Source organism: Protopterus annectens, chromosome 8.part0 (genome assembly GCF_019279795.1).
Source record: "Protopterus annectens isolate FY-2018-M chromosome 8.part0, PAN1.0, whole genome shotgun sequence".
NCBI classification, from domain to species: Eukaryota; Metazoa; Chordata; order Ceratodontiformes; family Protopteridae; genus Protopterus; species Protopterus annectens.
The window spans coordinates 1,963,347,123-1,963,374,810 of NC_056741.1; the positions used below are offsets into that span (position 1 = coordinate 1,963,347,123).

Below are 27,688 nucleotides of genomic sequence, written 5' to 3' on the forward strand. Positions count from 1 at the left end.
TCTGTATCTGCCTCTTTGTGGTCTATCTGACACTGGAAAGGACCAATTCTTTGTAGGCCAGTTCCTGATAAATCTGGGAGGCTTGACTGTTTGCATTTTCTTCAACACCTCTTCTGCTTTAACACCAAAGTATCATGCTGTAAAGGAGCATCTAATAGTTTTGCTTTAACATGATCCGGCAGATTCTGTTCTTTTAACCATGCAGGCCTCCTAATGACAGAACCTGTAACAGCGGCCCTGCAGGAGGCCTCAAGAGAATCAAAACCACATTGCAAAGTATGCTTTCCAACTTGTACAGCTGCATGCAATAAATCCTGCATTTCTTTGTTGTCTGCACATTCTGAATTTGCTGACATTTTCGGTTTAAGCAATGACATAAGATATTGCTGATATTTAAGCATATGAAATTGGCAATTTAAGGCTCTTACAGCCAAGGTAGCAGAAGTATAAATCTTTTTGCCCCATCTGCCTAAGGCCCTAGAATCCCTATCAGAGGGGATAGTTTTTTTTGCAGTAGAAGCCTTGACCCCTTTGGGTCCCTGAGAGATGGTTTCTGGGTCAGCAGCAGGGTTTTTATAAAGAAATTTATGTGAATTAGAAACCCTATAGTATTTGTCTGGCTTAAAAGGGGCTGGTGGTAAAGAGTCTGGAGAAAGACTGGACTCTGAAAATACATCATCTACAATGTCTAAAACAGGTGGGATAGCAAGGGGCCTGTGTTGAGGCAGTAAAAAGAAGTCTCTGAGCCTTTTCTTGGATTCTGAGTAATCTTGGCTCTCCCAGTGGAAATGCTCCCTCATAGTATGCAGCGTCTCCCCAAAAGAATAATCCTCAAGAGGAGAAGCTGAAGGGATAGATTCTTCAGCATCAGAATCCTCATAGGGAGGAATAGAGTAATCCTGTTCAGAGGAGGAATCAGAGGAAATGGAAACCTGGTCTGAAGATTCGTATTCTAACTCTTGTCTAGGCCTCTTATCAGGAGGGGGGGAACCCCTGATCAAAGTAATTAGGTCTTCGGCCATTTTAAGCATCTGTTTTTTAGGCATAGAGGCCTGTCCAGGTGAATGCTGTACTTGTTTTTTTGTCTTTAGAGCTGCTTTAGTCTTTTCCTTTGAAGCTGAAGTAGGTTTCACATATAATTGTGTAGGCCTGAAAACACCCTCAGAAGCCGATGCCTGCTCAGCGGCTCCGGACCCATCTGAGGGAATAGTTTCCGAGTGTCCAATACCTTGAGTTTCCAGAGGCCCAGTCGGCTCCACGTGGGAGTCGGAAGCTGCCTGTGGCTCTGAGGTAGCGGGCGTCAGGGGCTGCAAAAGCACCTCACTGAGAACTGACGACAGGCCTTGCAGAAGCCTTGTCATCGGTTTTGGATCTCGGATGCCTGTCCTTTTCTTTTTCTTTGCGTTTTTTATAAACTCCAGTAGTCGGCTGATCCAACGGCATTATATAATTAAATCTTCTGCCAAAGTAATGGAATGCAAAATCGTACCGACGCTTAATAGTGCGTTGCTTAAATCTAGCACAAAACCGACAACTAGCAGTGTTATGGTCAGGGCCTAGGCAAGGAATACAGTAAGAATGAAAATCCTTATGAGGTAAGTTGCTTCCCACAAGAAATACAATTATTAACTTTTTCTGACATCGGTCTGGAGCAAGAAAATGTTTCCCCAATGGGGTACTTAGCTTTAATGAAGTCTTCAGATCTGAATTTCGAATTTGAAAGACTCAGGAGTCGGCCGACCGGCACTTGAGAACTGCTTTTGCTTTGGGCACCGCGCGGCAAGAAAGACTGAAGAAAATGGTGTCAGCTGCATCTTTTATACCCCTGGTGCACTGACGTCAGAAAAGAGACGACAGCAACCAACGACGGACGTAGACGTTGGAATTCAGGCCATCTGAGAGTAGCCTACCAGCAGGATAACCCAACTGTAATGACTGCAACAGTGAAACACGAGGAACATCTAACTGTTTCCTTCTCTTTGTCCAGCCTGGTAAGAGGGGAAACAGAGTAATACACTAGTTGTAAGAGATTCTATTGTATTAGGTAAAGTGTTTGCTTGCCTTATGGGCTTTGTTCTTTGGGGACCATTGGATGTAGACTTGTGCGTGGTGCTAGGTGTTTTTTTGTATGTGCTTTAGTGACCGCTGAGGACAGGAGCTTCTAGTAGATGGCTTAGGAGATCTTTGAGGGTTGGAAAGGTTTTTTTTTTTTTTTTTTTTAAATTCCTCAGTGTAAAAAGGTTGTGTGTGCGGTAAGCGGTATGTGTGCAGAATGCTGCATGTCTTCTTGACAACCCTGTTGGTTTAGAATCCAAGGATGTATGTACATCTCTTGCATACCGTGCTGGTCTCCTTAAGGATTAAAATGTTGTCAGAGTACATGAAAGAATTGCTGTAGCAAAAGAGCAGCACAGTGGTGCAGCGGTTAACGTTGTCGTCTCACAGCAACAGGTTCTCCAGTTTGATTCTCAGCTGGGGCATCTTCTGTGTGGAGTTTACATGTTCTCTCTGCATTCGGGTGGGTTTCCTTCGGGGACTCCAGTTTCTTTCCAGTTTAAAGACATGTGTCTAGAGCATTTCTCCTCAGGTCTCTGCTGAAAATAGACTCTGTCCAGGTCAGGACTTTCCCAGTCAACAAATAACAAATAAATTTGCTATATTGTCTCAGAATGCCCATATCTACCAAGATGCCCATAGGGATATTAGGAAAATGCATATCCTTATTGTCAGGACCTGTGTTAGGGTTGGTCTATTACGGTTTAGGCACTTGGTTTTACAGGGGCTTACCAGTGTGGTGTCTGGGAGTAAGGCTAGCTATTAGGCAGTGCTATGATCTTTTTACTGGTGCTGTTCAACGCACTAACTAGCTGCCCTAAGTTTAGCTCTACTCAAAGTTTTACTGTGTCATAGGTTAAAGTCCTAAGTACTAGCTTTAAGTAAACTTTACAATCTAAGCAGAGCCTCGTATAGTAGCAAATGCTAATAGCCACTGTGTGGTGAGCAGCTCTGCATAAATGCACTTACTTTACAGCCATAGAAGAAAGCTGAAAATTAACTCCTATGCCCTCTAGCCAATAAACTACACTTGGAGCTTCCTGGAGTGCTTCCCAACTCAAAAAACAAGGAAAATACCTCCACCCACAAGATGGATGACCCTGAAAAGTATTAATGTAAAAGCACAGCAAAAAAGTAACTCAAGTGCAGACAAACAAAAACATTCAAGTCCCTGGCTAGATCGCTCTTCTGCAAGGTGATTTAAATCAAGGCAGATCAGTAATCCAACAAACAGACAAGAGCAAATTTTCAGGTAAACAGTTGCTTAAATCCTTTTAAAATACTGTAAAACAGTACTAATCCATCAAATCAGCAAGTGCAAAAATACAGTAAATTTCCTTATCTCTGCCGGGATGGCTCTGGATGCCGTAAACACCTTGGATTTACAGGTAAGGTTGCCAAGCACTGCTGAGCTCAGTGAGAATGAGCTCAGCAACAAATGACTACACTCAGAGGATTCCTGTGCGTTTCCCAACTCGGATAGACCACGCCACCACTTACTGCCACTAGGTGAATAAATTCAGTCTATTGATATAAAAACACTCAAAAGGTTTACTAAGTGCAGTGTTACCCAGTAATTTAAACAGCTAGCTAGTTACTGCTAATAAAACTATTTAAGGCAAGATAAACAAATGGCAAGGTGAATTAATGCACTACAAGTCTACAACAATGACAGTTTAAAATGCACTAGAGAGACTTTATAATAAGGAAGGTTTCTCAAAAGCAATACCAGTTGGATGGGTGGTCATTCATTACTTGGATCTATGGAAAACAACAGTAGGGAAGAAGTAGTTAAATAGCGTATGCAACTGACAACAGCAGTGAAAGAGGACAGAGGGCTTTGGTAGTCAGATTACCAAAAGGGCTGAAAACAGAAACTGTTTAAAATCACAACAAGCAAAGGAAATGAGTGTTTGGGAAACCGCAGCAAGGGGACTCGCTTATTTGGTGTAGAGGTACTCAGCAGCTAGAGTCCTTTGTTTAAAGATGTGACCAAGGGATATTCCCAAAGCAAAGAGGCCACAACAGCCAACACTAGCTAAAACACAGTGATACAGAGAATTAAGAAACCAAGAGCAAGCCAATCAAAAGTACAGCTGTTACACACCAGTTCAAACTAGACACTCTGCCTGCAAACTACAAGCCACACTACCACTGTAGCTATGTATTTATAGCCGAGGCCTACTTGGCTAGTTTTAACAAATCTGATTTAGCTAAAGAGCAAAAATAATTTGCTTACAGTTAAAACAGAAAATTTAACTATTACAAGACAGACATTCGCTTATCTGGTTTAGAGTCCTTTGTTTAAAGATGAAAACAGGTGGTGCTCCCAAAGCAGAGGCCACAATAGCTAAAACACTCGGTGACGCATAGAATTAAGAAACCAAGAGCAACCCAATCAGACGTAAAGCTGTTACAAACTAGTTCAAACTAGGCACCCTATTAAACTGGCCTGCTGCCATGGCGGCCTTCGGATTTGTGCCAGACAACTTGGCCCTAGTAGGCTTCGGGATCAGGAGGCTGCAAAAGCATCTCACCTGAATTGTCGGACAACTTAATGCAGGAGGCGAAGATTCACCAGCATCCCTTGAGTTCTATTCTTCTTTTTGCCCTTACCTTTCTTAGGCAAGACAACAGCAGAAGCCCAGGAGTAAGGGGAAGCAGAGGGAACACAGTCTGCTGTTTCAGTGTAGGCTGTGAGGACTTTGGTCCTAAACTTGTCTCTTAGCTTGGAAAATGGCAAAACCCTGACAACTAGAAATGTCGTGCTGACACCCAACACAATACAGATAGAAGGAATGAAAATTTGTATGTGAGAACCGTTTCCACATTTTAAGCAGTTCTTAACCTTCTTAAACATTAATGAGAAAAAAAAAACAATGGGGTACTTAACTGAAAGCAGGAAAGAAAACTCAGAAGATAAACAAGCCAACCAACGGACTGCAAAAGCACCTGATAATGGAGTAAAGTACAGTTGTGTACCTACCATAAATGTAGATGTTGGAGTGTATTCACTGTTGCAGTCATTACAATTGGGTTATCCTGCTGGCAGGCTACCTGCAGTCGGCCCGAGTTCCAAAGTCTAGGTCCGGCGTCGGTTGCTGTCGCCTCCTCCCTGACGTCAGTACGCCAAGGGGTATAAAAGATGCAGCAGACGCCATTTTCTTCAGTTTTTCTTGCCCCAGATGTCAGGTGCCCCTAAAATGGTGGGCTAAATTATGCCAAAAAGCATGCATGCACAAAAAACAACTTTTCCTTCATCTACAAGCAAATACAGCACATAGGTTGTATAAAGTAGAAAAGTACAGATAGGTCGCAGCAAAGAAAAAAGGGGGATGGTGGGAGGGTAACCTGGACTGCAACAGTGAATACACTTGAACATCTACATTTATTGTAGGTACACAACTGTACTACATTCATCGTGTTTCACTGTTGCAGTCATTACAATTGGGATGAATCCCAAAGCTAAGGTTGGGAGGCTGGAGCTAAATAGGATTAGGAGAGGCTATCGGGCCATGCAGAACTGCAGTGGCAAAGCCTGCCCTGGATTTAGAGTAGAGAGGTAAGTGATAGTGCTTTGTAAAGGTATGCACTGAACTCCAAGTTGCAGCCTCTAAGATGTCTTTGGTTGGTACTCCTCTGAGGAAGGCTGCTGAAGTGGCTGCTGCTCTGGTTGAATGTGGCCTAATGCCCTTAGGCACTGATTTGCCATGCTGTGAATAGCAGAAACGAATACAATGGCCTATCCACTTTGAAATAGTCTGTTTTGTGATAGGCTTTCCTTGTGATGCTGTAGCATATGCCACTAGAAGTTGTTCAGTCTTTCTGAAAGCTTTGGTTCTGTCCAAGTAGAAGCGTAGCAGTCTGTGAATGTCCAAAGAATGCAGAATTCTCTCACCCTTATTCTGTGGGTTTGGATAAAAAGTAGGCAAATGAATTGTTTGGTTAAGGGCCACACTGGACACTACCTTCAGCTTAAATCTAGGGTTTTGTCCTCAGCGAAACCCTGTTAGGATGGAAAATGATAAAAGGTTCCACAGCCATGACAGCCTGTAACTCTGAGACTCTTCTAGCGGAGGTTATTGCTAGGAGCAGAGCTGTTTTCCAATGATAAGAATTTTATATCAGCTGCAGAGGCTGGCTCAAACAGAGGCAGTGTGAGTTTTTCCAAGACATAGTTGAGGTCCCATGCAGGTATTGGTGCTCTCCTTGGAGGTCTTATGTTTTTGGCCCCTCTGAGGTACTGCCTTAGGAACGGATGAAAAAAAATAGGTGGTTCTGTATTGTAATGAGCTGAAATGGCAGAGGCATGAATTTTAATTGATGAAAAGGAAAGGCCTTTATCCAGCATCTCAGTTAAGTATTGCAAAATCTGAGGAATATTTGGAACAATCGTGTCTATACCTTGTGCTTGGTTCCAAGCACAGAATCTATTCCATTTGTCTGCATAAGATTTTCTGGTGCTAGGCCTCCTGAATAACATCCATCACTGCTTTAGAGAGAGGTGTGTCTTGAGAGGCTACATTATCTTCCATGCTGCCAGGTTTAAGGTCTTGAGTTGGCTGTGCAGTATCTGACTGTCTTGTTGGGTCAATAAGTGAGGAATTTGAGGTAGTGTCGAGGCAGGGCAGTGAGACAAGCTCTTTAGGACTGGGTACCAGTGCTGGCGTGGCCAGTCTGGAGCAATCAGTATCATTTTTGGTTTCTCTTGTCTGACCTTGAGGAGTACACCTTGGGGAGGAGAGGCAGAGGAGGAAAGACATATACTGTTAGATTTTTCCAACTGAAAGACAGAGCATCCACTTTCCATGCTTGCTTGTGATAAGTCCTTGTGCAGAATTTTTGTAGTTGGTAGTTGTGAGGGGAGGCAAACAGGTCTATGTCCGGGCATCCCCAGGTCCTTGTTATCATGCTGAAGCCTTGTGGATCCAATTTCCAGTCATGGGGATCCATTAGGTTTCTGCTTAGTTCGTCTGCCAGAGTATTTGTCCTTCCTGGCAGGAACTGTGCTTGCAGATGTACTTGGTAAGTCAATGCTGTGTCCCACAAGTTCATGGCTAGCCTGCAGAGGGGGGTAGGAATGTTATGTACCACATGACTGTAGTATTGTCCGTCTTTATTAGTAGCTGTCCTGGATGAAGTAGATCCTTGAAGGCTGTCAGGGCATTCTGAACAGCTAGCATCTCTTTTTGATTGATATGTAGATGCATTTGATTTGCGGGCCATGTGCCCAGAATACATCTTCCTGCCATATGGGCCCCCCAGGCATAATCTGAAGCATCTGTTGTTATTGACTACCTGGCTATGGGTAGGTTGAATGGCTGTCCCTTGTTGAGGTGACAGGACTGTGCCCACCATCGAAACTCCTGTTGAAGGCAAGGAATGAGGGTAATCAATGTTTCCAGGATGTGGCAATGTTGAGTCCGAACACTTTTTAGATACCATTGTAGTTTCCTCATATGCAATCTGGCATATGGAATTAGCAGAATGCAGGATGCCAAGAAGCCCAAGGCCTGCAGAATTTTTCTTGCAGATAACTGGGTCTTTGTTGCCAACATTGTGAAGTAAGAAGTCAGTTGCCTTTGTCTGGAGTGAGATAAGCCATCTGGGCAGTTGTATTTAAGCTTGCACCCAGGAATATTATCTCTTGAGAGGGTACTAATTTTGATTTCTTTTTGTTTACTGTGTACCCTAGGCAAATCAATAATCTTTTTAAAACGTCAGGTGCTCTAGTAGAATGTTCTTGTTCTCTGCAATAAGGCAATCGTCTAAGTAAGGATATATTTGAATTCCTCTTTGTCTGCAATATGCAATTACTGGCGCCAGGCATTTTGTGAAGACCCTGGGTGCAGTAGATAAGCCAAAGGGCAGTGCAGAGAATTGGTAGTGCATTGAGCCAGCTAGGAATCTGAGGTATCTTCTGCAAGATTGTCTAATTGGTACATGCAGGTATTCCTCTTTTAGGTCTAAAGTTACAAGCCAAGCCTTCTTGCCCAGCATGGGCAGAAGCTGCTGCAAAGTCAACATTTTGAATTTTGGAACGTCCAGAAATATATTCAGAATAGACAGGTCCAGTATTGGTCTCCAGGCTTTGTCCTTTCGGGGTACCAAGAAAAGCCTTCAGTAAAATCCTTCGCCCTGCTCTTGCTGTGGTACTCGCTGAATGGCCCTCATGTCCATGAGGGATGAAACTTGATTTTGTGCCTCTGCCCGTTGAATGTGTGGCAGGTCTGGCATACCTTTTGCCCTTGGCAGGGTGTGAAAGTGGAACCTGTGGCCCTGGGACACTATATTCAAGACCCATTTGCCCTGGGTGATCATGTGCCAGTTTTGTGAAAAAAAAGTGCTAGTTTTCCCCCTAAGCGGGCTGCCAAAAGATAAGTGCTTGGTGCTGGCAGAGGGAAGTCATTGGGACCGTTTCCTGTATGGCTGTGATTTGTCTTCTCCGCTTTTGGAGGTAGAAGCGCCCCACTGTTTAGGCCTGTATGAGCCCTGGGGCTGGGATCTGCCTCTAGGGCATCTGTATCTGCCTCTTTGTGGTCTGTCTGACACTGGAAAGGACCAATTCTTTCTAGGCCAATTTCTGCTAAATCTGGGTGGCTGTACCTGTAAGAAATCCTTTACTGTTTGCATAGATTTAGCTTTGTCCTCCATTTTCTTCACCACCTCCTCTGCTTTAACACCAAATACAGTATCCTGTTGTAATGGAGCATCTAGTAATTTTGCCTTAACATAATCAGGTAGAATCTGTTCCTTTAACCAAGTATGCCTCCTAATGACAGAACCCGTAACTGCGGCCCTGCAAGAGGCCTCTAGAGAATCAAAACCACACTGCAATGTATGTTTTCCCACTTGTTCAGATGCATGCAATAAATCCTGCATTTCCTTAATTTCTGCACAATCAGAATTTGAGAACATTTTCTGTTTTAGCAGTGACATTAAGTATTGCTGATATTTAAGCATATGAAATTGACAATTTAAAGCCCTCACAGCCAAAGTAGCAGAAATGTAAACTTTTTTCCCCATCTGTCTAGTGCCCTAGAGTCCCTGTCAGAGAGGATAGGGTTTTTTTGCAGTAGAAGCCTTGACCCCTTTGGGACCCTGAGAAATAGTTTCTGGATCAGCAGCAGGGTTTTTATAAAGAAATTTATGAGAGTCTGGAACCCTGTAGTATCTGTCTGGTTTTACAGGGGCAGGGTGTAGAGAGTCAGGAGAAAGGGCGGACTCTGAAAATACATCATCTACAATGTCTAACACAGGGGGAATAGCAAGCGGCCTGTGCTGAGGTAGTAAAAGAAAATCTCTAAGCCTTTTCTTTGATTTTGAGTAGTCTTGGCTCTCCCAGTGGAAGTGCTCCCTCATGGTATGCATGGTTCCCCCAAAAGATAAAACCTCAGGAGGAGAGGCTGAAGGAATAGATTCTTCAGCATCAGAATCCTCATAGGGAGGAAGAGAGCATTTCTGCTCAGAAGAGTCAGAGGAAATGGAAACCTGATCTGAAGATTCATATTCTGTCTCTTGCCTAGACCTCTTATCAGGAGGGGGATGGGAACCCCTGATCAAAATAATTAGGTCTTCGGCCATTTTGAGCATCTGTTTTTTAGGCATGGAAGTTTGTCCAGGAGAATGCTGTACTTGTGTTTCTTTGTCTTTGCAGCTGCTTTAGTCTTTGCTTTGGAAGCTGAGGTAGGCTTTACATATAACTGTGTAGGTCTGAAAACACCCTCAGAAGCTGATGCCTGCTCAGCGACTCTGGACCCATCTGAGGGAATAATTTCAGAGTGTCCAATACCTTGAGTATCCAGAGGCCTAGCTGGCTCCACATGGGAATTGGCAGCGGCCTGTGGCTCTGAGGTAGCGGGCGTCAGGGGCTGCGAAGCCACCTCACTGTGAACTGGCGTACCGCCGACTGGCTTAGCGGAAGCCTCATTGGTTTTGGACCTCGGATGCCTGTCCTTTTCCTTGCGCTTTTTATAAACTCTGGTCATCGGTTGTTCCGACGGCATTATATAATTGAATCTTCGGCCAAAGTAATGAAAGGCAAAATCATACAGACGCTTAATAGTGCATTGGTTAAAACTAGAGCAAAACCGACAGCTAGCAATGTTGTGATCAGGTCCTAGGTAAGGCATACAGTAAGAATGAAAAACCTTATGAGGTATTTGCTTCTCATAAGAAATACAATTGTTAACTTTTTCTGACATCGGTCTGGAGCAAGAAAAAAAGTTTCCCCAACGGGGTACTTAGCTTTAATGAAGACTTTGGATCTGAAATTCAAATTTGAAAATTTCAGGAGTCTGCCGACCGGCACTTGCAAACTGCTTTTGCTTTGGGCACCGAGCGGCAAGAAATATTGAAGAAAATAGCGTCGGCTGCATCTTTTATACCTCTGGCACACTGACGTCAGGGAAGAGGCGACAGCAACGGACGCCAGACCAAGACTTTGGAATTCAGGCTGACTGTGGGTAGCCTGCCAGCAGGATAACCCAAGTGTAATGACTGCACCAGTGAAACACGATGAACATCACCAGCAGTATAAAGTAAATACCAAAACTTCCCTGTAAGGAGAGAGGGGGAGAGAGTGAGAGAGAGAGAGACAAGGGGGATGGAGGGTGGGAAACCAGGACTGCAACAGTGAATACACTCGAACATCTACATTTATGGTAAGCATACACAAGTGTACTATGTTCTTCATATTTCACTGTTGCAGTCATCACACTTGGGTTGATTCCCAAAGCTGAAGAAAAGGGTGGAGGCAGTCAAGAAGACTGGGAGCTGGCTAGGATGCCCTGCAAGACTGTGGTGGCAAATCCTGCCCTGGATATGGAGAACATAGGCAGGTAGTAATACTTGAAGGTACGAAGGTATAAACAGAAGTCCACGTTGCAGCCTCCAGGATGTCCCTGGTGGGGACTCCTCTGAGAAAATCTGCAGAGGTGGAGGTTGCCCTGGTGGAATGCGTCCTGACCCCCTTTGGGGGTGGTTACACGTGCTGTTTGAAGCAGACATGGATGCCGTGTGCTATCCTTTTGGAGATTGTTTGTTTGGATATGGCCTTGCCCTCTGCCCCAGCTGCTAAGCTGACTAGTAATTGGTCAGTTTTTCTAAAATATTTAGTCCTATCCAGTTAGAATCTGAGCTGTCTGTGCACATCTAGAGTGTGCTGAATCCTTTTCCCCCTTGGTTTGTGGGTTAGGGAAAAAGGTGGCCAAATGAATGGATTGGCTGAGAGCCACACTGGACACCACGTTAGGCATGAAGGATGGGTTAGCCCTGAGGGAGACCCTGTCATCATGGAAAATGATGAAGGGCTCTACAGCCATGAGTGCTTGTAGCTCTGAACCACTTCTAGCTGAAGTGATGGGCCAAAAGCAAGGCTGTTTTCCAAGAGAGGAATTTTAACTCTGCTGAAGCTGCAGGTTGAAATGGGAGTAGGGTGAACTTTTCCAACACAAAGTAAAGGTCCCAAGCTGGGGTAGGAGCTCTTCTGGGTGGCCTTAAGTTGTTAGCCCCTCTTAGGAACTGTTTGATGAGAGGGTGTGAGAAGAGAGGTGGCTCTATGCTCTAATGAGCAGAGATGGCAGAGGCATGAATTGTAATAGAAGAGAAGGATAGACCCCCTGTGTAGTAGATCTGCTAGGTAATCCAGGAAGAGAGGTAGGGAGGGCTGTGCTGTTTCAGCTCCCTTACCCTGGATCCAGGTGCAAAATCTTTTCCACTTGTCAGCATAGGATTTTCTAGTGCTGGGGCGTCTGGCCTAATGTATAACATCCAGGGCTTGCTTTCTTAGGCTGGCAGCTGGAGAAGAGGTCAGGGAATAAGCCAGGCTGCCAGGTTCAGAGTCTGCAATTGTGGGTGTATGCATTTCTGGGTCAGGGGTGTTGGGATCTGAGGTAGATGCCATGGTGGCAGGGGTGACAGGTTGAGCAGTAGTGGGTACCAGTGCTGGTGTGGCCAGTCTGGGGCAATTAAGATTGCCTTTGTTTTTTCCTCCCTTATTTTGAGCAGTACCCTTGAAATGAGTGGTAGAGGAGGAAATGCATAGATCGAGAGGTTTACTCATTGGAAGGACAGAGCATCCACATTCCAGGCCTTGCTGTGAGGTTCCCTGGTGCAGAATTTGCTGAGCTGATGATTGGAGTGGGAGGCAAAGACGTACACCTTCGGGGTGCCCCATTTCTGGGTTACAAGGTTGAAGGTTCTGTGGTCTAGGTGCCACTCGCGTGGGTCTAGCAGGTGTCTGCTTAAGTTGTCTGCCAGAGAGTTTAGGGAGCCTGGCAGGATTTGTGCTAGCAGGTGTACTTGCATGGCTGAGGCCGTGTGCCAAAGGGTCATGGTGAGCATGCAGAGAGGATAAGAGTGAGTCCCTCCCTGCTTGTTGATATACATCACTGTGGTGTTGTCTGTTTTGATCACTAGAGGCCCCGGGGACAGTAGGGGTCTGAAAGCTGTCAGGGTGTGCTGAACAGCTAGCATCTCTTTTCGACTGATGGGCAGATGTATTTGATTTGGGCTCCAATGGCCCTGAATGCACCTGCCGTCCAGGTGTGAACCCCAGGCATAGTCTGATGCATCTGTGGTGGGGGGGTCTGCGCAGCGTGGGGTTGTGAGAAGGGAAGTCCCTTGTTGTGGTTGCATGCTGTTGCCCACCAAAGAAAATCTTTCCTTAGGGTATCATATGACAGTTTCCAGGTCGTGAGAGTGTTGACACCAAAGGCTTTTGAGGTATCACACTAGTTTCTTCATATGCAGTCTGGCATATGGAATGAGTAGAATGCAGGAGGCCATGAAACCTAGAGCTTGCAGGATTTTCCTTGCGGATAACTGGGTTCTGATGGCTAGTTGAGAGTAGCAGCTTGTCAAGTAGGCTTGTTTTTCTGGAGTAAGGAATGCAATCTGAGATGCTGTGTCCAAGCTTGCTCCCAGAAATGCAATTTTTTGTGTGGGGACTAGTTTTGATTTCTTTTCGTTGATAGTACACCCCAGGGAGGTCAGTAGGTCCTTTACAAAGGTCAGGGGCTATAACAACTTTTCCTGTCTGCCTGAATCAGGCAATTGCCTAAGTAGGGATAAATTTAAATATCTGTCTGCAAAAAGCAATGGCTGGAGCCAGGCAATTTGTGAAAACTCTGGGAGCAGTAGATAAGCCAAAGGGAAGCAGAGAGAACCGAAAGTGCAAAGATCCTGCACTGAAACGTACATATTTTCTGCAAGATTCCGATTGTGATGTGTAGGTAGGCCTCTTTTAGGTCTAGGGTGATTAACCAAGCATCCTAGGAAAGCATAGGAAAAAGCTGCTGGAGGGTGAGCATTTTGAATTTTGATAGCACCAGAAAGGTGTTTAGAATGCACAGATCGAGGATTGGGTGCCAGGTGCCCTCTTTTCTGGGTAGCAGGAAAAGTCTGGAAAAGAAATCTTGGCCTATCTAGTCTGCAGGAACATGTTGTATTGACCTCATGGAGAGCAGGGAATGGACTTGCTTTTTGGTCTCTGCCCACTGGTTTGGAGGAAGATCTGGGAACCCTTTTGGGGATGGCAGTGTGTGGAAATAAAATTTGTATCCCTGGGGCATTATGTTGAGGACCCATCAGTCGTTGGTAATAGAGGTCCAGTGGTTTGCATGGAAGAAGAGTTTTCCTCTTAGGGGCACAAGCAGGTGGGCAGAGGTAAGGGGTGGAGATGTAAAGACATTCTGAGTTCTTACCATAAGGGGTTGGGCTTAGCATTCCCTGTTTTTGAAGAGGAGGAAAGTACAGTTTTGTACCTACCATAAATGTAGATGTCCGAACTGGATAGCATCTGCAGTCATAACAACTGGGTTGTCCTGTCGTCAGGCAGCCCTTCAGTCGGCCGGATTCCAAAGTCCGGGTCCGGCTTCGGCTGATGTCGCACTTCACCCGACGTCATCTCTGTTGGTCTTCGGGTATAAAGGCATCAGCCAACGCCATTTTCCTCAGTGTTTCTTGCCCCAGATGCCAGTTGCCCTCTTGGAAGGCTAAAATTTGGATGAATGCCAATGTTTCCAAAAAGGTAGAAGACAAACACAAAAAATAAGTATGTATGTACATATATACAAACAAATACACCATAAGAGACTCCCCCCCCCACCAGCTAGCTATTAGGAGGGTAAACACCCTAGGAGTACCACAGAGGGGAAGGAGGGAGGGTAATCCTGACTGCAGATGCTATCCAGTTCGGACATCTACATTTATGGTAGGTACAAAACTGTACTATGTCCTTCATGGATGCATCTGCAGTCATAACAACTGGGTAGAATACCATAGCCAACTAGGGGAGGAGGAAAAACTAGATTATGGTGTGGTTAGGATCCCTTGCAGTACGGCAGTGGCAAACCCTGCTCAGGATCTAGAATAGAGAGGTAAATTATAATGCTTGGCAAATGTATGCACGGAGGTCCAAGTAGCCGCCTCAATAATGTCTTTGGTTGCCACTCCTCGTAAGAAGGCTGTGGTAGTGGCTGTTGCCCTTGTAGAATGAGGCCTTATGTTCTGTGGAATTGGTTTTCCATGGAAGGAGTAACAGAATCGTATGCAATTTCCTATCCATTTGGAGATTGTCTGTTTGGAAATAGCTTTTCCTTCTCTTCCTGTTGCATAGGCTACAAAAAGCTGGTCAGTTTTTCTGCTACTTTTTGTTCTGTCCAGGTAGTAGCGTAGCTGTCTATGTACATCCAAGGTGTGTAGTATTCTTTCCCCTCTGTTTTGTGGGTTGGGAAAGAAGGCAGGTAGGTGGATTGCCTGGTTTAAGGACACTCTGGATACCACCTTAGGCATAAATGTAGGATTAGTCCTCATGGACACTCTATCTTGGTGGAAGATTAGGAAGGGCTGTACTGCCATTAGGGCCTGAAGTTCAGAAACCCTCCTTGCTGAGGTTATTGCCAGAAGGAAAGTAGTTTTCCACGATAGATGTTGTAGGCCTGCTGTTGCTGCTGGTTCAAAAGGTGCGAGTGTCAACTTTTCTAGCACAAAGTTCAAATCCCAAGCTGGCAATGGTGGTTTCCTTGGAGGTTTTACATTCTTGATTCCTCTGAGGAACTGCCTGAGTAAAGGATGTGAAAAGACAGGTGGATCAAAACTGTATTCTGCTGATATAGCTGATGCATGTATCTTGATGGAGGAATAGGACAGGCCTGTATGTAGAAGCTCTGCCAAGTACTCCAGAATGTTAGCCATATCTATATTTGACACATTTTTTCCTCTTTCAGTACTTCAAATGACAAACCTTTTCCATTTTCCTGCATAATTCCTTCTTGTTGAAGGTCTGAGGGCTTCTAGGATAATGTCTTTAACCCTTTGGGAAAGTTCTGGATTAGTGGCTGCTATGTGATGTTCCATGCAGTCAGTTGCAACGTTTTTAGGTTCGGATGCATGATGCTGTAGTTGTTCTGAGTTAACATCAAAGGCATCAGGGGTATTGACCACAAGTTGTTCCGAGACATGCTTCTCAGCAATGGGTACCAGTGTTGTCTTGGCCAGTTTGGAGCTATCAGGGTTATCCTTGGACGTTCCTCCTTGATTTTTAGTAATACCTTGTGTATCAAGGGAAGAGAAGGGAATGCATATGCTGTTAGGCCTTTCCAGCTGAAGGAGAGCGAATCCACTTTCCATGCCAGTGGGTGGAATGTCCTTGTGCAGAATTTTTTGAGCTGGTGATTGAGAGGGGAAGCGAATAGATCTATCTGAGGCATTCCCCATTTCTTTGAGATGGTCTTGAAGATGTCCGGATGTAGCATCCATTCGTGGGCATCCGATGTGGTTCTGCTTAAAATGTCTGCTAGAGTATTCTCCTTTCCGGTACAAACATTGCCTGTAACTGGATGTTGTAGCTGAGTGCCAGGTTCCAAAGCTCCAAAGTCATTCTGCATAGGGGTATGAATGAGTGCCTCCCTGTTTGTTGATGTACCACATGACTGTGGTGTTGTCTGTCCTTATCATCAAATGGCCTTCTTTGAGAAATGGTCTGAAGTTTTGGATTGCCAGTTTTACTGCCAGCATCTCTTTTAGGTTGATGTGCAGGTGAAGTTGATCCTGGGTCCACAAACCTTGCACGCATTTGTCCAGCATGTGAGCCCCCCATCCTAGGTCTGAGGCGTCTGTTGTGATGGTCTGATTTGCTTGACAGCTGCGAAAGGGTAGCCCCGGGTTTGACTGGCATGCTTGAGCCCACCATAGGAACTCCTGTTTTAAGCATGGAATTAGTGGAATTTCTGCTTCTAGGCTGTGACTGTGTTGAGACCATAAATTCTTTAGGTACCACTGTAGTTTTCTCATATGTAGTCTGGCATGTGGGACCAAGATTATGCATGATGCCATGAAGCCCAAGGCCTGCAGTACTTTTCTTGCTGTTAACTTGTTCTATTTTGTTAGAGCCAAGAAGTAAAGAGGGAGTTCTTTTTGTTTTTCTGCAGTTAGGAATGCCATTTGTCTTACTGTGTCCAATTCTGCGCCCAAGAATGTCCTTGTTTGGGATGGTATCAGCCTTGACTTTTGTAAATTGACTGTGTATCCCAGTGCTTGTAGCAAGTAAATGACCCTTTGTAAATCTGTTGTCAGCTTGCTTTTGTTGTCCCCTTGTAGCAGGCAGTCGTCCAGGTATGGGTAAATTTGGATTCCTGTAGTCTGCAGTGGGCGATTACTGATGCCAGGCATTTTGTGAATACTCTGGGCGCAGTAGATAAGCCAAAGGGCAATGCTGAGAATTGATAATTCTCTGATCCTGCAAGAAATCTGAGGTATCTTCTGCAGATTGGTCGAATGGGGACGTGCAGGTATGCCTCCTTGAGATCTAGAGTTACCAGCCAACACTCCTTGCCCAGCATGGGAAGAAGTTGCTGTAGGGTCAGCATTTTGAATTTTGGGACAATGATGTATGTATTTAAGGTGGACAGGTCGAGAATAGGCCTCCAACTTTTTTCCTTTCTTGGAGCTAGGAATAGTCTGGAGTAGAATCCTTTTCCTTGTTCTGTAATTGGCACTCTTTCCACAGCTCTCATCTTTGCTAATTGCATTATCTGCTGTAGAGCTTCTGTTTTTTGATTTGGAGGTAGGTTTGGTATTCCTCTTTTGACTGGTAAAGTGTGGAAGTGGAACCGGTAGCCTTGATCTATGGTTTGCAAAATCCACTTGTCTTTTGTGATGTAGTGCCAGTTTTTCGAAAATAAGGTTAATTTGCCGCCTAATGGAGCTGCTATTTGTTCCCTGGTAGGCGGCTTTAGAGTTAAGTCACTGTGATTGTGTTGTTGTAGTGGCAGTGGTTGTGTCTGTGCCTCTGTTATTACCTTGCCACTGTCGTCCTCTGTAGGCACCTCCTCTGGATTGGTTTCTGCCTCTGGGACGTCTATTCCTGCCCCTTTGGGATCTTGTGGAGTCAGGAAAGGACCAATTTTTGGCAGGCCAGTTCCTGCTAAACCTTGGGGGCTGAACCTGCAAGAAATCTTTAACTGTTTGAACAGATTTTGCCTTTTCTTCCATTTTCTTCATTACCTGCTGGGCAGGTGTACCAAACAAACTGGTCTTATCCATAGGAACATCTAATAACTTAGCCTTAACATGATCCGGTAAGACTTGTTCTTTTAGCCATGCCTGTCTTCTTATCACTGTGCCAGTCATGGCTGACCTAAATGAAGCCTCCAGTGCATCATAGACACATTTTAAGGAATGGTTACTAACCTGTTGTATGTTATTTACCATTTCTAATACATATTTCTTATCGACAGAGTCATCAGAGGATAGTTTTTTAGTTAACTGATCAAGCATAAACTCTTGGTATTGTATCATGTGAAACTGACAATTTAAAGCTCTAGCTGAGAGAGTAGCTGAGGTGTAGACTTTTTTGCCCCATCTGTCTAAAGACCTGGCTTCCCTTTCAGAAGGAATAGGGTTTTGCTGTGGCCGAGGCTACTGCCTTAGGACCCTGGGATATAGTTTCGGGGTCTGCAAGAGGGGCCTTGTAAAGGTGATGATGAGTATCTGGTACCCTGTAGAATCTATCTGGTTTGGCAGGGGCTGGAGGTAAAGAGTCTGGTGCAGAGCAGACATCATTAAAGGCATCGTCCACCACAGAAAGGACAGGAGGTACAGCTAAGGGCCTGTGCTGTGGAAGATGCAGAAAAGTCCTAAGCCTTTTCCTGGAATCTGAGAAATCCTGCTGCTGCCATTGGAATTGCTCTCACATGGCATGTAAGGTTTCCCCAAAGGAGAATTCTTCTGGTGGGGAAGCAGCTGGAATGGATTCTTCAGCATCTGAGTCTTCATAATTGGAGAAAGGAGCCTCTGGCTGGTCTGTTATGTCTGAGTCATCGGCTGAATCATCAGAGGACACAGGCTCGGGGGGCTCTGCCCTAGGTCTCTTCTCTGGGGGCTGAGAGGCCCTGTCTGGGTGGGATTGAGATCCCCTAATCAATGATATTAAATCTTCTGCCAGAGTAAGCATTTGTGAGCTAGATGTGGGCCTGGTTGTAGGGGGTTTGACAGGCACTGCTTTAGTAGATTTGGCTGCTTTAGCCCTGGCAAAGGCCTTAATGGACATGGCTGCTGGGGGCCTAGCAGCACCACATGCTGGGGTAGAGACATCCAATGGAATGGTGTCTGATAAGTCAGTAGCAACCACCGTAGTGGATAAAATTTCTGAGGCCGATTCAAGTGAAGTAGCAGGAGCCTCAGTGGTAGTCATAGATTCAGCTGTACTTTGATCAGTTTTCTCGGTTTCGCCGAAACAGAGACACTCATGCGTTTGCTTAACCATGGTTTCGGCCGAAACCGTGGACCGCGAGTGTCGGTCTTTTCTTTGCGTTTTTAGTGATTTGGGAAGTCGGAGGATCCGACGGCATAATATACGCAAAATCTGAGCCGAAAAACTGTTCAGCAAACTCCGACCGACGCCTAAGCGTACGTCGGTTGAAAGAAGCACAGGCCGAACAGGCTGCTACATCGTGGGCTGGGCCTAAACAAGGCAAACAGTAAGAGTGGAAATCTTTATGAGGTATTTGTTTCCCACAAGTTAAACAATTATTTACTTTTTCTGACATCGGCTGAGGCAAGAAAGAGTCCCCAACGGGGTACTTAGCTTTAGAAGTCTTCGAAGTAGTATTCGGTAGTAGTAATCTCTGGATCCGTCCGACCGGCACTTGCGAACAGCTTCTGCTTCGGGCGCCACGCGGCAAGAAAGACTGAGGAAAATGGCGTCGGCTGATGCCTTTATACCCGAAGACCAACAGAGATGACGTCGGGTGAAGTGCGACATCAGCCGAAGCCGGACCCAGACTTTGGAATCCGGCCGACTGAAGGGCTGCCTGACGACAGGACAACCCAGTTGTTATGACTGCAGATGCATCCATGAAGGACATCTCCATTTGCTTAGAACTCTGCATTCCCTGAGACTGCTGTCTGGAGGTCTGCTTCCCCTGGGTCTTGGCTGAGCTGGCCTGGAGGGGGCTGAAAAGGACCAGTGGTTGGAGGGGTAATGCCTTCTGAACCTCGAAGGCTGGAACCGCAAAAAGTTTTTAACTGTCTGCATAGATTTAGCTTTTACTTCCATCTTTTCTAAGACCTCTTCTGCCTTGGTGCCAAACAAATTGTGTTTGTTCAATGGTGCTTCCAATAATTTTGATTTGTCATGGTCTGGCAAGGTCTGTTGCTTAAGCCAAGCATGCCTTCTAAGGACAGAACCAGTGACTGCTGCCCTGCAAGATGCTTCTAGGGCGTCAAAGCCACATTGCAAGGTGTGCTTAGTAACTTGGCTTGCAGATTGCATAAGCTCCTGTAATTCTTTATTTTCTGTACAAGCAGGAAAGGAAGATATAAATTTTTTTGAGGAGTTCCATGGTATACTGCTGATATTTCAGCATGTGGAACTTACAATTTAGTGCTCTAATAGGAAGAGTTGCAGATGTGTATACTTTTTTACCCCATCTGTCTAAAGCTCGTGAATCCCTGTCGGAGGGGGTGGGATTCTTAGCTGAGGTTGCTTTAATTCCTTTAGGTCCTTGGGAGATGACCTTTGGGTCAGTAGTAGGACTATTGAAAAGAAATTTGAGAGTCAGGGACTCTGTAGTATCTGTCAGGTTTCCTGGGAGCAGGAGGAAGGGTATCAGGAGTCAAACTGGACTCCATAAAAACATCATCCACAACATCCAGGACAGGAGGAATGGCTAAAGGTCTGTGCTGTGGTAAATCTAAGAATTCCCTGAGTCTCTTTTTTGATTGAGGATAGTCCTGACATTCCCAGTGGAAATGCTCCCTTAAAGTATGTAGGGTATCACCAAATGAAAAATCCTCGGGAGGAGAAACAGAAGGTATGGATTTCTCTGCATCAGAATCCTCGTAAGCAGAGAGGGGTTGCATGTCTTCATATTCAGAAACCTCAGAGTCATTGAACTCCTGTTCAGATAAAACTACTGGGGACAAGTCTCTCTTTCATTTAGAAGGGGTAGCCTGGCTTACCCTAAAAAGCATAAGGTCTTCTGCCATTTTAAGCATTTGAGATTGAGGCATGGAAGTAGGTGCCTGACCAGGGGTTGTCGTTTTTTTTAGGCGTAGTTCGTACCCTGGACCTTAGAAACTCGGCAGTTTTAGAATGAACTGTAGACGCTCAAGAAGTTGTCGGATTGTGGTGAGTATCGGTAGTGCGAAGAACTTCCTCGGAAGCCAGTTCCTGCTCAGCTGTTCCAGACCCATCCAAGGTAGAGAAATCTGCAGGATCCTTAGTTGAAGAAGAGTCTCACGGCATATTGGACTCTGAATGGGTCTCGGTAGCGGCCTGCGAATCCACAGAAGTAGGCATCAGGGGCTGGGAAAGCGCCTCACTGAGGATCGGAGAACTGACGACTAGCTTAACAGAAGCATCGTCTGCAGTTTTGGACCTATGCGGTCTGTCTCTGTCTTTATCCTTACATTTTTAAGATCGGTAGATGGATGGCTTACTGAAACCATATCGGAATATGAGGACTGAGCGAAAATATTTAGCTACAATAAGGGCCAGACGTATAGTTCTGGCATTGAACAAAGCACAAAAGTGACAGCGAGGGATGTCGTGGTCTCGGCCTAAACAGGTGACGCAGTAAGAATGGAAGTCTCGGTGTGGTATTTGCTTTCCACAAGTGAGACAATTGTTAACTTTTTCTGACATCGGTTAGAGCAAAAAAAAAACCGATCCCTAATGGGGTACTTAGCTTTAGAAGACTTCAACTCGGAAACGAAAAGTCAGGTAGCGGCCGACCGGCACTCGTGCAAACTGCTTCTGCTTCGGACTCCTCGGCAAGAAAGACTGATGTAATAGCGTTGGTTGCCTGTTTTTATACCACTGACGACCTGACGTCAGTTCTAGAGCGACAGCAACCGATGCAGAAATACTAAGCCTCTGGTATTCGGCCGACTGAGGGCTACCCCTGGCAGGATAAAGTACAGTTGTGTACACTTACCATAAATGCAGATGTTCGAGTGTATTCACTGTTGCTGTCATTAAATTTCGGTAATCTGCTGGCAGGTTGTCCTCAGTCGGCCTGAAAATCAAAGTCTTGGGTCCTGCGTCGGTTGCTGTCTCCTCTTCCATGACATCAGGTTGTCAGGGGTATAAAACATGCAGCCAACACCATTTTATTCAGTTTTTCTTGCCCCAGATGTCAGGTGCCCCCACAAATGGAGAGCAGAGGCATGGATTTTTATTGAAGAAAAAGATAGGCCCTTGTCAAGCATCTCAGTCAAGTATTGTAAAATCTGAGGAATATTTGGTTTTGCTGTGCCCGTCCCTTGTGCTTGGTTCCAAGCACAGAATCTCTTCCATTTATCAGCATAAGATTTTCTAGTACTAGGCCTTCTGGCTTCCAAAATGACATCCATCACAGATTTACTAAGAGGTGCTGTTTGAATAATTAAATGATCAGCCATGCTGGCAGGTTCAGAGTTTGGAGCTGAGTGTGCAGAATTTGATTGCTCTGTCAAGACAGTAGATGAGGTATTTGAGGCAAGTACCAAGGAGGGAGTTGAGACATATTCCTTAGAATTGGGTACCAGTGCTGGCGAGGCCAGTCCGGGGCAATTAGGATAATTTTTGGTTTTTCTTGTCTCACCTTTAGTAAGACCTTGGGGAGAAGAGGCAGAGGAGGAAAGCCGTAAACTGATATGTTTTTCCAACTGAAGGATAGGGCTTCCACTTTCCATGCTTGTCTGTGATAAGTCCTTGTGCAGAATTTGTCCAGTTGATAATTTTGGGGAGAGGCAAATAGATCTATGTCTGGGCTCCCCCATTTCTGTGTTACCATGCTGAAGACATGTGGATCCAGTTTCCACTCGTGAGGGTCCATAAGATTTCTGCTTAGGTCGTCTGCCAGAGTATTTTGTTTTCCTGGCAGGAATTGTGCTTGAAGATGTACTTGGCAAGTCAAGGCTGTGTCCCACAATGCCATGGCTAGTCTGCAAAGGGGGTAGGAATGTGTACCCCCCCTGCTTGTTTATGTACCACAAAACAATGGTGTTGTCTGTCATTATCAGTAGTTGTCCTGGATGAAGTAAGTCCTTGAAGGCTGTCAGGGCATTCTGAACAGCTAGCATCTCTTTCTGGTTGATATGCAGATGCATTTGTTTTGTGGTCCGTATGCCCTGAATACATCTCCCCGCCAGGTGGGACCCCAAAGCATAGTCTGATGCATCTGTAGTTAGGGTTTGGGTGGCAGGGGATAGAGTGAAAGACTGTCCCTTGTTTTGGTGACATGTCTCTGCCCACCAAAGAAACTCCTTTTGTAGGCAGGGAATGAGAGGAATCATTGTTTCCAGACTGTGACAATCTTGACTCCATAAACTTTTTAGATACCATTGAAGTTTCCTCATATGCAGTCTTGCATATGGAAATAGTAGAATGCAGGATGCCATGAACCCCAAAAGCCTGCAAAATTTGTCTTGCAGATAACTGGATTTTTGTTGCCATCTGTTTGAAGTATGTAGTCAGTTGCCTTTGTTTGTCTGGCATAAGGTAAGCCATCTGGGCAGCTGTATTCAAGCTAGCACCCAGGGAAGTAATTTTTTGAGAGGGTACCAGCTGTGATTTCTTTTAGTTTATTGTGTACCCTAGGCATGTTAGAAGCCTTTTTACAAACGCCAGATGTTGAAGAAGGATGTCCTTGTTTTCTGCTTGAATGAGACAGTCGTCCAAGTAAGGACAGATTTGTATGCTTCTTTGTCTGCAAAATGCAATTACTAGTGCCAGGCACTTTGTAAAGACCCTGGGTGCAGTAGATAAGCATAAGCCAAAGGGCAGTGCAGAGAATTGGTAATGCATAAAACCTGCCTTGAAGCGGAGGTATCTTCTGCACGATTCCCTTACTGGGATATGCAGGTAAGCCTCTTTTAAGTCTAGAGTCACTAACCAAGCATTCTTGCCCAGCATGGACAGTAGCTGTTGTAAAGTCAGCATTTTGAATTTTGGAATGTCAAAGAACGTGTTCAAAATCAGTAAGTCCAGTATTGAACACCAGGCATAGTCTTTTCTGGGTACCAGGAACAGTCTTGAATAAAAACCTTGTCCTTTTTCCTGTTCTGGTACTGGTTGAATAGCCCCCATATCCATGAGGGACGTAACTTGTTTCTGAGCCTCTGCCCATTGATTTTGTGGCAGATTTGGCCAACCGTTTGGAATTGGCAAAGTATGGAAATGAAATCTGTACCCCTGGGATACTATGTTTAATACCCACTTATCCTGGTTAACTAAATGCCAATTTTGAGCATAAGGTGCTAATTTTCCCCCCAAGGGGGCTGCCAAAAGATAAGTGCTTGGTGATCGTAGAGGGAAGTCACTGAGACTGCTTACTGTAGGTCTGTGCTTTGTTTCCTCCAGAATTGGAGGTAGAGGCACCCCATTGCTTTGACCTCTAAGAACCCTGTGATTGGTATCTAGAGCCTTTTGAGCGCCTGGATTTGCCTTGTGAGGCTCTGTTGGACACACGAAAGGACCAATTTTTAGTAGGCCAGTGCCTACTGAATCTGGGTGGCTGCACTTTAAGAAATCTTTTACAGTTTGCATAGATTTAGCTTTGTCTTCCATTTTCTTTAAAACCTCTTCTGCCTTATTACCAGAGTATCATGCTGTAAAGGGGCATCCAACAATTTAGCTTTAACATGATCAGGCAGATTTTGCTCCTTGAGCCAGGCATGCCTTCTAATCCAGTAACTGCAGCCCTGCAAGAGGCCTCCAAGGAATCAAAACTACATTGCAAAGTATGCTTTCCAACCTGTTCTGCTGCATGCAATAATTCCTGTAATTCTTTATTTTCCACACAATCAGAAATCAACATCATTTTCTGTTTCAATAAGCCCATAACATGCTGTTGATATTTAAGCATATGAAACTGGCAGTTTAAGGCCCTAATTGCCAAGGTTGCAGACGTATAAACCTTCTTTCCCCATCTCTCCAGCTCCCTGGAATCTCTATCAGAGGGGGTATGATTTTTGGCTGTAGAGGCCTTTATACCTTTGGGACCCTGTGAGATAGTTTCAGGATCAGCAGCAGGATTTTTGAATAAAAATTTGTGGGAGTCAGGAACCCTGTAATATTTGTCTGGCTTACTAGGAGTCAGAGGTAGAGAATCAGGAGCCACTCTTGATTCCGAAAACACATCATCAACAATTGTCTAATACAGGAGGTATAGCCAAAGGCCTGTGCTGAGGAAGAAGGAAATCCCTAAGCCTCTTTTTTGATTCAGAAAAATCCTGACTCTCCCAATGAAAATGTTCCCTTAAAGTATGCAAGGTTTCTCCAAAAGAATAATCCTCAGGAGGCGATGCAGATGGGATGGATTCGTCTGCATATGAATCCTCATAGGGTGGTATAGAAAAAATTCCTGATCAGAAGAGGAATCAGAGGAAATAGAAACCTGATCTGAAGATTCATAATCAGTGTCTTGCCTAGGCCTCTTAGCAGGGGCGGGGTTTGGGAACCCCTGATCAAGGTAATCAAGTCCTCAGCCTTTTTGATCATCTGTTTTTTAGGCATAGGGGCCTAAGCACATGGCTCATGCGTCAGTATTTTAGACTTAAAAGTTGTTTTTGAAGCTGGCGTCGGTTTTATATAGAAATGTTGAGGCCTGAAAACACCCTCAGAAGCTGGTGCCTGCTCAGTGGCTCTGGACCCATCTGCGGGTTCAATACTCTGAGAATCTCACGGCATACTTGACTCCGCATGGGTCTCGGTAGAGGCCTGCAACTCAAAAGTGGTGGATATCAGGGGCTGCAAAAGCACCTCACTGAGTACCAGCGAACTGGCGACTGGCTTAGGAGAAGCTTCGTCGTCAGTTTTGGACCTCGACGGTCTCTGTCTTTTTCTTTGCATTTTTTGTGAACTCCGGTAGTCAGATTGCTATCTGACGACATTTCAGGGTAACTAAATCTGGATCCAAAATATTTTGAAGCAAAAATATACCGAAACTTAATAGTGCGTTGGTTAAATCTAGCACAAAACTGACAGCAAGGCACATTATGATCTGTGCCTAGGCAAGGAATACAGTACAAATGAAAATCCTTATGAGGTATTTGCTTCCCACAAGTAATGCAATTGCTAACTTTTACTGACATCGGTAAGGAGAAAGAAAAAGTTTCCCCAACGGGGTACTTAGCTTTAATTGAAGACATCGGTTCTGAAACTCGAATGCGAAAATTTCAGGAGTCGGCCGACTGGCACTTGCGAACAGCTTCTGCTTCGGGCACCGTGCGGCAAGAAAGACTGAATAAAATGGCACCGGCTGCATGTTTTATACCCCTGACGACCTAATGTCATGGAAGAGGAGACAGCAACTGACGCAGGACCCAAGACTTTGATATTCAGGCTGAATGAGGGCAACCTGCCAGCAGATTACCCAAATGTAATGACTGCAACAGTGAAACACGAAGAACATCTCTCTTGGGAACAAGCCTAAACATAACAGTGTTCTCTGGAGAGACTAGAAAACACAATCAGATAAGTCCATGGTTTATGAACAAGAAAGGCAGTCCCAGATCTGTACGTCTGGCTCCAAAGGCAGTCACAGGACTGGTGTCTCTTTTCTCTACCAATAGCCTTCTCTAAAGATATGTGGGAGTTTGATTTCTAGCTTTAACAGTTCACCAACAAGAAATCACATGCTGCCAGTAGGACAGACTAATAAAATGGCAAACACTTTGAACATTGCCTAAACTTCTTATCCCTTATGATGGACCTTTGTTGCCTGTCTGGAACTACATTAACTACTGAATATCATGCTGCAAGGGTTGATCTCCATGGTCCTTGAAATAATGTCTAAGTGGCCAAGTTGAAGTGACAGCATTTTCTGCAAGCTTCGACATCAGCTCCAGTTCCCAAGTAAAATGGAAACCTGTGCCCTGAGCTGAGGACTGGACAGCCTCAAGAAAATTTAGGTTTATTTCTGATCTTACAGCAACCAAAACACTTAGGTTTATGTTTTTAATGCACTGAAAAAAATATTTCTAACAACTTATGAAAAGAAAAGATCCTAACACTAACTGGCAAGAACAAACTGGGAGCATGGGGGGAAGTGAGCATTACTAGTCAGACAAATTGTGAAAATTACAATGATGGAAGGGGTTAAAGTGCACAGAAGTACATAGGCAACGCAACTTGATGGCTTGGAAGAAACTGAGTGAAACCGCTTTCAGGAAGTAGATTCCCAGCCACAGTTCACAGCAACTGGTCTCTCTTGCTCTAGAATACAACTTTGAAGGAAGCTTCTCACACAATTTTTTATCATTTCATTTTTGTATAAAACTTCTACATAATTAAAGGGTGTTCTTATGGTAACTCTGAATACGTTTTGTGGAGCTGATAGTAAAATAAAACATATAAAATATGAATATTTAAGAATGAAAAACAGTGGAAACAAAACATTCACATTCTGCTGTGCCCAAGTATTACAAAACCACCATCCTTAAGTTAATCTTCTCAACAAACTCCATCAATTAAAAAAAAAAAAAAACAGGGAGTGAGGTGTGTTATGCATTCAAGGTGTGGGGAGTTCAAACTGCTTAACCGCATTATTTCTTACCTCATATGATCATATCTTTTGAAAAGTGCATTATACTCAACAGCCCTCTGCTGCAGCTCCACATCAATACTGCTTCCATACACAGATACTATCTTCTTAATTCGACTATAACAAAAAAATAACAACAAAGATTAAAAATAACTCTAGCAACCTATAGAAACCATTCTTTCCTTGAACATAGTGACACACATTCTGCACAACTTCAGTGGATATAACAGATACAGTACAGTTGTGTAGCTTAAACTCACCATAAAAAATAGTTATGTACTTACCATAACGTTCTATTTGAGATGTTGCTTTGCATTTGTCTTCAACCTGTGGGACTCAGATCTGGCACGGATCCGATTTGGCCATATACGCCAGCATCGGATCCAAAATCCAAGCTCCTCCCCTACCCAAAATGCCTCACTCTCCCTCCTCCCCTCAGAATTTGTTGCAGAACAGCACCAATCCCATAACAGCATAAACCCCTTTATTCCTAACCAAAGGGGGGAGCGATGCACACATTGATTCAGCTTAAACCAAGAAATCCAACGGCTGCTTCTGTCCAGTCCACTACACAGCCCAAGAATGGTAGGAGGAAGGAG

The 27,688-nt window shown here is 44.7% G+C and overlaps 1 protein-coding gene across 1 annotated transcript in view; it reads right to left on the reverse strand.

Annotated features, from left to right (window-relative positions):
• Positions 1-27,688, reverse strand: part of AP1G1 (adaptor related protein complex 1 subunit gamma 1) — a 4,036,072-nt gene that overhangs the window by 751,466 nt on the left and 3,256,918 nt on the right. The window contains exon 22 of the mRNA XM_044079548.1: positions 27,102-27,206. Within this exon, the coding sequence (XP_043935483.1) occupies positions 27,102-27,206 (105 nt within the window). The remainder of the gene's footprint in view (positions 1-27,101; positions 27,207-27,688) is intronic.